The sequence below is a fragment of the Dermacentor albipictus genome, chromosome 4, assembly GCF_038994185.2.
Source record: "Dermacentor albipictus isolate Rhodes 1998 colony chromosome 4, USDA_Dalb.pri_finalv2, whole genome shotgun sequence".
Lineage (NCBI taxonomy): Eukaryota > Metazoa > Arthropoda > Arachnida > Ixodida > Ixodidae > Dermacentor > Dermacentor albipictus.
In genome coordinates, this window is record NC_091824.1 from 157,736,976 (window position 1) to 157,751,315 (window position 14,340).

General features: G+C 44.9%; 1 protein-coding gene across 1 annotated transcript in view; it reads left to right on the forward strand.

Moving 5' to 3' along the window:
* Window positions 1-1,202: 1,202 nt before the first annotated feature.
* Window positions 1,203-14,340, forward strand: part of LOC135903799 (mucin-2-like) — a 34,598-nt gene continuing 21,460 nt past the window's right edge. The window contains exons 1-4 of the mRNA XM_065434218.2: window positions 1,203-1,278; window positions 4,943-5,002; window positions 8,054-8,066; window positions 11,216-11,307. Of these exons, the coding sequence (XP_065290290.2) occupies window positions 1,203-1,278; window positions 4,943-5,002; window positions 8,054-8,066; window positions 11,216-11,307 (241 nt within the window). The remainder of the gene's footprint in view (window positions 1,279-4,942; window positions 5,003-8,053; window positions 8,067-11,215; window positions 11,308-14,340) is intronic.

A 14,340-nucleotide genomic window follows, 5' to 3' on the forward strand; every position in this document is an offset into this window, starting at 1 on the left:
GGTACCGAAACGGGAGTGGTTTACGCGTTCCGTGTTGCAGACATATCCCTTGCGATGCCACACCGATCCATCCCAACCAACCACCCAGCGGCGCACATGCATTGATTTGACATTATCAAAAAGTGTAATTGCAGTTGCGAGCGAAATTATCACCGATGAGCGTGCGTACCTATCATAACGATGACCACCCATCAAGACAATAAATGAGTTCGTACCTTTGTTTAAAATTGTGCGTCACCTCTGTGTCGCACACGTGCTAAACGGCTTCGCTGGTCAACCACCTTCACAGCGTGGATTGCAGCCCTTTTCTTTTAAGCGAAGCTTGCCTTGCGAGCCCTCACGGACTTTTCCCAGTGGCTGCTGCTGCTGCTGTCTTGCCGAATAGTTCATACTTGAACGAAAAATGGAATTACGGGCCCAATGGTCGAATTTAACTTAAGGTCTCCCAGCACAGCACCCCAGTACTCATAAGTACGGGGCCACAATCGCACGTATACTTTTAACGTATCAGGGCCAACCAGTTGTTTGAGATGATCGCCGTGCGTGTCACAATGCGTAGCAGTGGTGCGTGACATCTTATAGGCACGCAGTCGAGCATCTGCAAAGGGGCTGCATTTGGACAGCTTGTCACGTGAATAATGTGGACGAGGACGGAGATCGCTGACCTCCACCAGAATGTTACGTGTAGAAAGATCACAGACGAAAGAGGCTATTTGCAGTCTATTTTCACTGGACTGGAGCCAGAGCGCCAGGCCGACATTCACTCGCGCCAAGGGCACAGACCCACTTCGTCGTCGTTCTCGCGGCGGCTCGTCCCTTGAGCATCGCTCGATGATATCGTAGTAATATGGATGGAGCCTTATGTATCACCTTGCACTGATGTTACAATAAAATAGAAACAGGTTTCAGCGCTCGTTATGCATTTATAGAAAGCTGCTCTGAGTGTAGACTCCAAAAAGGCACGTTGGATCTACTGCACTTTTTTTTTTACTTGCAGCGTGGAAGTGGCAAGGTAAAACACTGATAGTGCATGGTGCAAGTTGATACGTCTCAACATGGCCAAGGGCATTAATTAGACTTTTGCCATGAGCCAACCCTACCCATCCATAAGTGCCTACCCGGAAGTCAACGCAGCATTGATACCGACTGGAGACGGGTTCACAAAAGGCCCCGCTACCGTACCTGACCAGCTCAACTAATGGATGAAAGGCGCCCAAGTCAACGGCTACCGAAAGATGGCACCGACCTCGAATGCCCAGATTGCTGCACGCATGACAGGTGAGGTACCATCAGAGGTAGAGTGCCAACGCATGTGGAGTGCGGCTTAACGATGCGATATCATGGGTGGGATATTGTGAACGATTCCTCGATTGTGATTGGCCGGGATACAGTCATAAGATTCCCTAGTCAATTCGCCTAGAGAAGACGACGGTATTAATAGCGGAGACCTTTCGCGCAGTGGCAGGAGGTGCCCACGTGTCCTGATGTGAACTCAGAAGTGTAATATGCTCCAGCATAGAGTGGGCTTCCGTGTCAGGAGCTAGTCTCACTAATGTCAAATAAAGCCTCTTTCTTTCATTCCTGCTACCCGATCTATTCGTCAATGGGCTCGGTGGGTTCCTGGTCCAAACACCACCCCTAGCGGTAAAAAAGTGTTTGCGCGAGCGAAAGAAGAAGAAATACGCACGCGGCTCGCTCGCTTGCACTGGTAGCCATATTTTTTGAGGAAGTCAAACGAACGTTTGGTGACACGTAATTACAAGGCTTCCCTCCGGGTTCTTTCTCATTTAGTAGCTTGCTTTATTTATAGATTCTGCATTGCTGCAGTGTCCTTCCAGTGGTGGTTGACGCTCGATGCGATTGTTCTGAATATTTTCTTGCATTTCCCGCAACAAAACACTTACGAAGCAACATGGACGAGGAATGTAAGTCACGTTAATTCTTTCCTATTTGATTTGCGACGCCCATGTGGTGTTACAGCGTATACCTGCTTATAGCCGCCTTGCGCTGAAGTTTTCCGCAGTTGATATCAGCGCTACAAAACCCCTTAGGGAGCGGAGGAAGCGAAATTGGATATAGGCGTTCCAGCCTTGCGCTGGCACTTCGACACGCTCACGCGAATTTTTATCATTCTTCGCTTATCGCTTGTCGCAAGTTTGATTTTACCGCGAGTAGCTGTTTATGCCGCGGTATCTGTTTTTCTTGATTTCGACTCCACGGCCTACCCACGTGCACGATATTTGCAGTACGCTGAAATGTCTTATGCCTGCCGGGATGGAACATATGTCGGTCGCAGTTGCGACAGACATTTTACCTTGAAATTAATCTTGGAGCTCTTGAGGGACAGGATGAACTGATACGGGTACCGGCAGCATCGCTTCCGAGATATCCGGTAGGGCGCGTTGATTCTAGCCGTACATTTCGGGTTGTGGAGCCAGCACGTATGCATTGCGTTGATCACGCTCGATGGTAATATTCTCCGGCTCGGTTGACGGCTGAGTATGAATAATGCCATCAAAGCGCATGCCACAATTATCGCATGTATTTTAGGAAAGCCTTTTAATACCTTAGTGTCGGTAACAAAGCTGTTTCCAGCGTCAGCCACCATCGATCCCTTAGCCAGGCTTAAAAACTTAAGGGAAGCAACTGCATTACGCGGATAAAAGCAACGCTCTTATTAGCGATGTTTTTTATTTCGTTAAGCTGCTCTTTTCGTGATGCATCACGGTCACTTGCAATTCCTTTCCAGCCTGTTCACCTTGATGATACTTGCGATGATGTGACTTTTCTTTCCACCGGTATTCGTGAAAGGCTCACAGAGGAAACAAGTCATGTCGCTAAAGCTGTCCTCTGCTGATCTCAGTTATGTTTTGACCTTGCTTATATTCATTTACTTTCTATTTTTCCTTGCAGCGGTTATGTGTAAGCATATTTTCCTTTATGGCTGCACCGCGTGCACTCAGCCATTAGATACCTTGCACGTGATGTCACGGAAGCGGCTTCGCACCATGATGTTTCTCCTTCATGGCGCGTAGGATAACGTCAGTGTATCATATTGACTACTACGGGTAACTTATCTACATGCCGAAAGGAAAGGTTAGGAGAGGTCCCTGCACTTCCGGCTTTATTGAAGCCGCGCAAGACACCAAATGATGCAGCTGCTCACCGTGCTATAGGGTGACGTCTGTGCTGGGCGCCAGTGCAAGCCATCTATAAGGGTGAATGTTTCCCGAACGTAGAAACATGCGAGCTTTCAACTATAGACGCACGCGACCGGCGTAGGCAGCTCAGTAGTATTGACGTAATCGTCAGTTTTTGGAAGCCTTTGTGTACCGGAAAAGACCAGTCGTACTTAACATATACATTCAATCAGCGTAAGCATAAACCAGAGTGCGCCACACTTTTGCCTTCATTAGATTAAATATATTTGACTATATACTCCCAGTAGTTGACAAATGCAAAAGGTCACAGTTCATTGGATGCTTTAGGGGCACGAACTCAAGACACTAAATCAGTTTGGAGAGATCAACAGTTCTTTGAAAGCTATGTTGTTCATTTCGAAATAATATGTTGATTATTTGAGGAGAAAGTGAAGGTTAATGTTTCAGTTTTTGAATTTCGCGTGAATCTCCAATGCCGGCAAGCCACTGTGACGTCACTGATTTTAAAGTACTTTTTCGTAAGTAGGCCGCGTTGGCTGCCCAAATGTTCCCGAAATACTCCATGTTCAATCGTTGGTTCCTTTACAAAACAATGTGGTCTGTCATTGCCGGTTAAAAATTTACTAGGCCAAAGAAGACGCTGCCCCATTCATGACGTCATATCGAGATGGTGCTGGAACTTCATTGGGGCGTGGCTACCCGGCTTTTGTGCTTGCGCTTTTCACGGCTTGCTAGGCGTTTTAAAATTGTAAGAGGGGTGTTTTTGGCATTGTACAAGGGTAATTATGGGTACTAAAGAAATTGTTTTTCTCTTTACGGTCCGTTTGGAGTATTCACATCTCTCTACTTGACGATGGAGTCTTATCAAATGAAACAATGTTTTATAGGAAGTGGGTAATCATATACACCATGGCCCACTATAGAGGGGAACATCTTTTTGGTATGCCGCCGTCATGTACAACCGAGCTGTCACATAAACACCGTTATGCTGCCGTTACGTATGAGATACCTACTGTCATGTTCTGCGCTAAGTTGCCATGTAGACATCATGAAGGACTTTCGAGTTCACGGCGCTGTGCGAGCGTTGTTTCTAGCTAAGCATTTCCTGTTTCGAGGGATCACCTGCGACGAACATTGAAATGCGCTTCGAAATCACCCGAGTATCGATCGCGTGCAGTGTCAGCGCCTCATAACGGCGAGAAGCCGCTGTACCGACAGTATATTACGCGCAAGCGCACGAAGCGCTGTCCGATGTGAGGGTTGTCTGCTATGCTTTTCTCTTCAGGAGTGCTCGCCCTCGGCGTTGTTGTATTTCACGCCCAACCGTCCAGAGGAATTTCACAGACAATGCCTCGTAGATGCTAAAACACACTTATTATCTTCATCCTGATTCTATGACGCATGCGCAGATCCAGAAATACGAAAAAAAAACGAGAAGTGCATCACAGGTGACACATCTTATTTGTAAATTAGTTTTGCTTCAGTGTTTTTTTCCGCAAACAAGATCGTAATGAGGCCCTGTGTCTTCTTTAAATGACCATCGTAGCAGATGGCCACTGGAGCGTGCCCTGTGCTCAGGCGCGCGCTATCCTGTTCTCGTCGTTTCTCGCCGTACTAAGCCTATGACAAGCTGTGCGGTGAATGCTCGCGCCATATTACACCATATCCGTGAGGCTGTACGAGCATTTCTTAGTAAATATTAGACTGCCATTGCATGCTAGTCTAAATGAACGCCTTTGATTAACGCTTTGAGTTTTGCTTATTTCGTGTATTCTCAATAGTTTCAACCATGGACTCAGACTCGGACGAGTCGTACGAGTCGGACATGTCTACTTTTGAGAGTAAGCACTCCTGCATTTCTTAGTCTGTTTTTCATTGTCTGCGTCACATAAAAACCGCGAAGCGTCTTTCGCATTTGCCGCAATTAAACAACCCATTCTGACCAAACGGGAGTACCGATACTCATTTGTGTCTAGAACCGGGCGTTTCTTTCACTGACTCGTATTGTTATAACGAAATTTCCGCAACGTATTAAGAAAAGATGAATAGCCACAGTGTAAAGGCCTAAAACATTCAGCGTTACATGCTATCGCGTTCAGTATGACCTACGAACCGCGAGTACATTGCCGCATGCTCATCCGTTGTAGCTCATACTGAGCGCAATTGGACACCAAGCAACCATAGGTTTCTACGAAATTACTGGGGTAGTCGGGCTGTAGTGTCTATGGGATCGACAAGCATAGTGACTGAGACACGAGGGAAATTATGGTTACTAAATGAACTTCTTCCTTGTGGCTGAGCGGCTTTGTGACTTTAGAAATTGTTCATCTTCAAGAAAATATTGAGTTAAAATGCAACAATTTGAATCATTCTGCGTATGCGCAGAGTCAGGTTGCTTTCTTCGTTTAGGATGACAGCATGACCTAGAAAGTGAGGCCTACAAAGGCAGTTAAAGCGCCACAAAGTAACAAAAGCATTCGAAGCTACAAGCAGGAAGGTCTGACCATCATATTGCGGCTAGCCAAACAACTGCAAAACCAGAGTTCCCTGTAGCAGTTTTTGCACGAAACTTTACGCAAACAACCATTACTGTCTTTGTCTTCATGGTTCATGTTTTACATTTTTATGAGTTCACTGGTGATGAGCTGAATGAAACCAGAAGAGAGGCCGCATTGCGCATGATGAACTCGAACTTTACTTCGTTATGGTTGCTATGTGTGCTTGTGTGGTTAGTGTTGAAGGTTGGGCGTCACTCAGAGGATCGGCAGCGAACGCCGTCGGAGGGTTTATATATGGGGTACCTATGCACTGCTGGTTCGTCACACGAAGGCTAAATGGCCCAACACCGTCGTCAGTGGCTTTACACCGAGAGTAGCTTGCTGCCAAGCAGTTAGGCGTCAGAATATTAACGGAACAGTAAAGGGTTTATTTTACACATATACAAAAAGGTACGGAACAAACATATTTACAAGTGAGATAGAAGCACGCAAATTTACAGAATTTGGGGGGTGCACTAATTTAGAGAACTAAAGCGCACGCACATATTTCCATTTTCAGATAATGGGGCGCTCATGTTTACGTAATTATAGAGCATACATGAAACAATCCCATTGTCCTCTATTTTAATTGTTGATATTCCCCGGATCCTTAAATCAATGATATTGGTGATATCATGTACAGCCAACAAGGTGGTCCGAAGCTGTCGTAGGACAGCGCCCTAGATGAGACGAATCATTAACGCAAAATGGTATGCGCACCATCCCTGCTCACAAGGCGGAAATAAGCGGGCGCATAGGAATCTTTGTCCTAGTGATGCTAGGGAAAGAGGTAAAGGCAAGAAGAGGTGCGCCAGAATGTAAAACTATCTGTTTTAGTGCCCATTTAGGTTGATGACGCGAAGCAGCGCTCCTTCGCTTGTTGAATTGATTGGCATGCTGAAGGCCACCCTTCCCGCACCGTTAATCAGCTGGTTCTGCGTTGTAGTCGCCTTGTAGTGCTTGCAGATGTTGACTGGACCCTTTGTAAAACCGTAATGAAGTGCTAGTTTTGAATATTTATTGTTTTTATTTTAACTGAATGTACATAGACGTATAGTCACCCTCCTTTCCACCACCCTCCCTCCTAAGAAGATGACATGCTAGCAAGCTTCCGAGCTCCATGCATAATTTACGTCGCAATATGCTTCTGCATCATTTCGCAGGAGGTTACTCTCTTGCCACGTCATAACGCAGTGGGTACTCACATGGTAGGAAGGCATTTCGACATTTTGGCGCTCAACGCAGCTTGCTCGGTCGCCTCCTATGCTGCCAATCGCTGTGAGACCCAATCTAAGAAAATAGCACACCGTGGAGCGAGCTGAAGCGAGGGTGAAAGACTCGTAATGTCCTGTTGCGACGTGACTACCTGCTGCCTAATGACGTCACAACATGGTAGAAACGAAAACTAAGCTGGCTCTGCATAAAACTGTTACATTAAATGATTTATGGCTCTGTGAGATATTCCAGTATTTTTCGTGGGGTCTAGAGGTCCCGGAACTTCATTTAACGCAAGAACCGAACAAGCTTTAGAGCCCACTTTTAGTTGAATTTCCGCGGTTACGGGGACCACGTCGTCGACGTGCTCTCAGGCCGATAGCCTGGTAATTATTCTGAGCTTACTAAACATGGCCCTGCGTGTTTCGCAAGAGGGATTCCGCACTGTTAACGCCGGCTAAACGCTTGAGTGCAATGGGTTTGGACGAGTTCAGAATCAGAACACACCCACCGCGCCAGCTGAGTGGCTATGGCGCTGCGCAGTGGAGCTCGAGGTCGCAAGTTCGATCGCTGAAGGGGCGGCACGTTATGGATGCACGTTACAGGAGCGCAGATGAGCAAAATTAATCCGCATATCGCCACTACGGCATGCCTCATAATCAGATCGACGTTTTGACGTGAAAACCCCGACAAGTTGATTTAACATTGCTTTTTTTTTTAGCCATGAAGAGATGCCTTCCTGCTGAATGTATCGATATCAGCATGTCAATGATAACGCCGGCAAGGAGCTTGAACGTAATTTTGTTCTTGTCGAGATTACAATGTTACTTTCTACATGCGCCGTCCGGCTGGAATTGTGTTCTTAACTGCAGCAAAAGATGGCCTCCAAAAAACTGTTCTCAATACACTTTCGTGTGGACTTGCTGCAACAGCTAGATAATGCGCAATAGAAGCGATATGCACTGAAGTCATCAGGCTCACTCTCTGGTTCATAGCAAAACTAATTCTCAAGTTAGTAAAGCAAAAAAAAAGTTGTGTCTTCACGCCGTTTTTAGCATTCGCTGCCTTAACGAAGTCAGGGATGAAAGACGTGTGTAAACCAATTGAGCTCACTCAAAAGTTCCTTTTATTTCATGCTAGGCGAAGAAGACGAGTAAGTACAGTGGTTTATTATTATTTCAGAGGAGACTTACCATATGCTTTGATGTGTGTAGTATACGTATTGTACGGTCTGTATTGGGTATGAATTCAAATAGTTTTTTTTATTATTGTTGTTCGTTGTACACTGCAATGATAGCTTATCTTTTACACAAACATTTTTGTTTTGCAGCTGTATTGACTCGTGGCATTAAAGCATAGTTCATTCTGCGCCTTTTAACTATTACTAGCCCTTTAACGGTAATCTTCATAGAAATACATGTTAGCGGTGTCTGTACCGCTTGCCCAAGCAGCCATCTTATCCGATGATTGAGCTCACTCTAATCAACAGCTTCCAAATGTTACCACGTGACATCGCACCTATCAAGGTTGCACACCTTCGTAAGGCGTCGACCATCTGCAGGTGACATTACGGAGGCGCCTGCAATTGCGTCACAATGTACAGCACGTTTTGTAACACGCTCAGTTGATTTGCCTTATTATTATGCAGTCAAAATCAACAGAACTAGGCGTCCATAGCGGCGAGGCCTGTCAGAAGCATTACGATTTTTGCGGCTCGTATTCTTCAGGCACGTCCTGCAGTAGATCGATTCACACATTACTGAACAGTAATAAAAAGTATATGAAGAACAAGACGAAGCTGAGGCTAGACTGTAATGACTACTTTACCTATGATATATCACCGCAAGCTTCCTATGTTGTGATCAAAGATAGTAAGTGATTATTGTTTGCTAATAATTATGTAGTTTCGCTGAAGAAATGAAATTTCAACATGACAGCTTTCAGGACTTAGGACATATAGGAGGAACAAACCGCCTGTGCAGCATCTAAAACACGGCATTTTTTTTTAGTTAAGTGACAATTTTGTTAAGTTTACGGTTCAGGCGTGAATAATAATATTTGGGGTTTTACGTGCCAAAACCACTTTCTGATTATGAGGCACGCCGTAGTGGAGGACTCCGGAAATTTTGACCACCTGGGGTTCTTTAACGTGCACCTAAATCTAAGCACACCGGTGTTTTCGCATTTCGCCCCCATCGAAATGCGGCCGCCGTGGCCGGGATTCGATCCCGCGACCTCGTGCTCAGCAGCCCAACACCATAGCCACTGAGCAACCACGGCGGGTTGTTCAGGCGTGAAGTATTAAAACAAAAGCTGAAGCAGTTGCAGCTACACTCTTTAAATAAGGTATGAAATCCACCTTTGCTCTATACATTCATTGAGAAAATCGCTATTAAAGACAGCGTGGTTTTTAAGGCGGATCACTGAGAAATGAGTTGCGAACACTTCATCAGGACTTACTAGCGATTCCTGTATAAAATAATGGGCTTTACAAATGAGCTGTATGACCCTTGTAACTGTTTCTCTAGCGGTAAGACACCTAAATTCATCATGTCGGGATGTGGTTCTGAAGACTGAAAAGGAGAAAGGTTAGGAGAGAAAAAGACTGTGTACAGATGTCGATGCAGAACAGTGATTATGCTCTACTGAATCAACTTCCTAGTTTTTTTTTTTTTGCATCCGGCACTGCTGTATTCGGTTACTTAGCTAGGCTGGACAAGCACTGGTGCTACTCTACCACCTCTAGTACGCAAATCACTCTGATAGAGTGGTGTGAGTATAATATCACTAGCGAGTTTTCTAGGAAGATCACATAAAAGTGATCGATCTGAATTTTTATTCCTTTCCAAATACAGTCGACATATATCGCGTCGTCTGCTGCTTGTGTGTACTTTCAGGTTAGTGTGGTCAGTACGATTCATTGAGATCCTTCACTCACTCACAAAATTCTTTTTCTTTTCTTAGAGAAATTATACTTTTCCAAGACTTAGAAGCGGTAACCTACCTCTCAAATTTGAGAGTTAGATTTAGTATACATGTATGTTGACACTATGCACCACAACTCTATGACGTACATGTTCAACGCGGAAGTTGAACGAAATGATTCCTTTTCTGCAGTTCTCTTTATGTTCATCGCAATCGCTGCCGCAATCCTCGACGAGCTTGTAATGGCGACTATCGTTTCCCTTGTATCCTATAGTGGGCAGGTTAAGCACTGACTTTCAATGCAGCGCGATTATGTCAACTTCATTGCGCGCGTGGGAATGACGTGAAGCAATATGCCAAGCGTCGTCTTTTATTTGTTGTTGTTGTTTTCAATGTACATTTAACAAAGAAACCTGTCAAATGCTCTATAAAAGTAAAAAGAATATAGGGTAATGTTCGAGACGTGTTGATAAAGGAGCCTAGAAGTGAGGACTGACGTGCTGCAGCCACTGATACATTTAATTACGATGCATTTGAACATGCTAAAAGATGCACACCGACCAATTTTAATCGATATACCTACGCAAGTATATTTGGGCATGTCGGCATTTTTTACGTGAGTAGGCAAACATCTTTGTACAGACCCCTGACCCAATTCACGCGTTAGCGGTGCAGCTAGAGCATCGCTTTCGAAATCGCTGGCACAGCTCTGCAGGAAAGCTTCAGGCAGGCAATTTCAGCTATGAAATAATTGCTTGGCGTTTCTTTTTTCTTTCCCGATTTTCTCTGCAACAAAGCCACCCTAAAGGGAAAAAATTATATCCGCCTGACAGTAGCACGTAGCTACAGAGGGCATTTAAAGGGATTTCACGTAAAGAATGCTTCGCAGTCGAAGAAAAATTATCCTGTTTCGGGTTTGGTTATGCACATGAGGTTGGGCTGGTTTCCAATGTGTGTGCTCCTTCTCCAACACAGTTCGGTCCCTGAAAGAAAGCCGGGTTTTCGGCCGGGGACCACCTGTGCCCATTAACATAACCGGTAACTAACTGGTGGCAACGTGCCTTTGTAACAACGTCTTCCCGCACACCAGGCGAACACTTAGCCACAAGTTTCTCTCCAAGACTTTTTCTTTAGGTTAGGTTAGGTTTTCTTCTTAGGTTTGTCCTAAAGTCAGGTGTTTCTTGTTTTTTTCGTCTTATCTATACTTGCCTTCACCTTGCGGGCTTCCGCAGAACTGATTAGCCATACGCGGTCACCTCTTAACGTAAAACAAGTACCGTAACATTTGTAGGCGGGACAATATAACCGCTTTGAATAATGCAGTAGTTTGTTGTCTCTTCTGGCACCCGCATTAAGGGTCAATTGTCTTGCATGCAGGGACGACGATCACACCTTCGCATTTATTCTTGGGGGCCTCTGCTGCGTCTGTGCATGCATACTTCTGCTGATGGCATTGACCTCAGTGTTTTGTAAGTTTTCATGTTTCTGCATCATAATGTGCGATATGCTCTTCAGAAACGATTTTGACGCTATAGCCTCGTCGTTCAGTGCAATCGAGCGGAGACCATAGAATTCGCTGTTCCTGAGATATCCTGTAGCATTATTCTCAATCACGGAGTAATCAGCAGCAAGCTTCCTTGATTACCGTAGTCGGTATTGTTCAGGAACTGCCGAACCATCCTATAGATAACTCTAGTCATTGTTAGGCTTGACATGGCTTCTGAACAGATAAAATTTTATTACCGTATCCCATAATTATTCTACCCTTTTCAAAGCGTGTACTTTAGGGATTGTTTGTGCAACAAGGATATGCTGATGTCTGTGAAGGTGCCTGAGCAGGCTAAGCGGTCTTACCTGGCTTATACTTCGTCGTCTTCAAGTTGACATTGAGAGCTTGCACAGCATTTGCGTTAAGCAGCGCGACACCGCTAATCCTGCCTCCTTATTAAAGAGCCGTGTGATACGTTGTACAGCCTTCTACTATAACCAGATGTCGTTGCCAGTAGAGGTTTAGCGTTTCCTTTATTTATTCTCCTTCAGTCACTGTGCACAGTGCTTTCCCGTCTTTTTATTGTATGCCATTGCACAGACAGTCGACATAAGGCTGACTGACTCGGCTATGTCTGCATCATACAGTAGTCTGGTAAGGAGCATCCTTCCAGGAATGCGTGGTCGACTCAGCTATAGAAGTCTCGCATATTCCGGTAGGCGTTTTAAACAATACTATAGGGGCAACACGCTGTGCTATGCTCCGTGTGTTGGTGCCCGCTATATTAGTGTTTTAATTGCAGGTGTTTAGTGAACGCTTTATCGCACCTAGACCTAATTGACTGTGTCTGCCCACACGCCACGTGTTCTCACCTACGCGTCCGCTTACAACGAAAGGCTACTCGAACTTATCACGCACCTCTCGCTCAGCCACATGCGAAAAACATGCGGCGGTGATCTCTCTTTAGTATACGGCCTATGTTCTGCTGTTCCACATCTTGTAATAGCGACAAGGAGGGGACTGTACCTTCTAATTTGAAACTGTGGCGAGTACGTCTGCAAGGATGCAGTTTTGATTAATTGGTGCTCTTAATGTAATTCTACAGGAAGGATTGGCTTCCTTCCTAACGGTCCCCGTGCAGTCGCTTGCAGTGCTGGCAGGTCTCTACGCGACTCCTTACGCGACTCCTTACACGCGCCTTACGCGACTCCTTACAGATGTCACTTTGCATTTTTGGCCACTAAAACCGCTGTTGTGTATTTCGCAGTGTGGTTCACTAACCTATTCACCTTTCACCATATTGAGTGACGTGGGCACTGTGAAAAATGAGCGTGCCACAAGAGCGAAGGATTACGAGGAGACCATTTTTCTCTTGTTCTGTCTCCGTTGGCGATGGTACGTGATGCCACATCGCAGAACAGATTTTGCATTGTTGCGCTGTTTCGTCGAAGTGCACAGAAAATATCAGCGAGTTCGCGTTTTCTTGTTGGACCTTGGACGCGCTCTCCTGAGAGTATAAGATCCCGGATTCGCTCTTTTGCGACATGTGGCGATCAGTCAGATTCAGTTGCTTATCCTCGGCCATGCATGAATTGTTGAGGGTATGCTTAAGTCAGTACGACTGAGTTCTGTGTTAGATACGCCCATGATAATTGATGATAATATCGTCCTATAGAAAATAGTCATAAACCAAGATGATGGCAGTAGAAAGGTTCGCGGAAGACCGGCACAGCAGGGAGGAGCCTGCTGTCAGCTCCTGTGTCTGTTGTGACGTCTAATGTGCAGACCTATATTTTTATTTATTTACATACTGTTAGTGTCATTGCAGCGTTACAGAGAGAGGAGTGGTGTTACAAGTTAATAATGGCAGTCTTGAATGATGCGGGCTCAGGGTTGTTGGCGATGGAGGCAGGGATGTGATTCCATTTGGATGATGCCTTCGGCACGTAGGAGTTGAAGTACATATTGGTCTGGCAAAACGGGCACTTGAACTTAGAAGTTTTGGTCGACGCAGGATGAAAGGTAGCAAATGGCAAGAACAATGTGCGTTTCGGTTCAGGACTCATAAAGATAATATGAAAGGGACGTGGGTGGGCTTGCTTCCTTCTGATGGAAAAGTTAGGAAAGTCTAGAAACCTTTTTCAAGTAGTACTCGTGGTGCGAGAATAATAAACAATATTGAACCGAGCTGAATGGTTTGTGATGGCTTCCGATGCGTTTACAAATACAGAAGTGTGTTAATCCCAGATTTATAAAGCATACCCGAGTTTAAACCTGACGAAAGTTTTATAAAGGAAAAGTTTTAAGGAATAAGGAGCCGAAGCATTGTTACAACGCAAGAAACCGAGAGGGTGGTTCGCAATGTTAATCGCGTAGTTTATATGGGTATTCCATGATAAATTGTTAACTATGTGGACACTTTGGTATTTATATGTATTGACAGATGACAACCTAATATTAGTAATGGGATAAACAGGGATCGTAGAGTCAGCAGTTCTTCAGGAAATCCTCAGTATTCTGCATTTGTTAACATTCAATTTCAAGGACCATAGTGAACATCAAGAAGTAATGATGCCAAGAGCAGACTAAAGTTGGGAATAATCATGAGGGTTAGTTATTGCGCGGCAGAGGACACAATCATCCGCAAATAACCTGATTGTTTATGTAATGTCAGGGGAAAAGTCGCTACTGTAAATTGGAAACAATAGGGGTCGGAGGATGGAGCCTTGCGGTGCACACAGTATGCGACAAAACATTTGCGTGATTTATTACTGGGCGCTGTTACGTGTTGGGTGCTGTTAGATAAAGAGCATTTAATACACCGCAATAAATTCGAGTCAATATTAAGCATGCTAAGTTTTAGTAAAAGCAAACGGTGAGAAACGGTATCGAACGCTTTTTAGAACTTAAAGAAAATACAGTCGATAATAGAACCACTGTCAGATGCCGAAAATAGGTCGTTCGTAAGGAGAAGTAGTTGAGTTTCGCATGAGTAGTATTTCCTAAAACCATG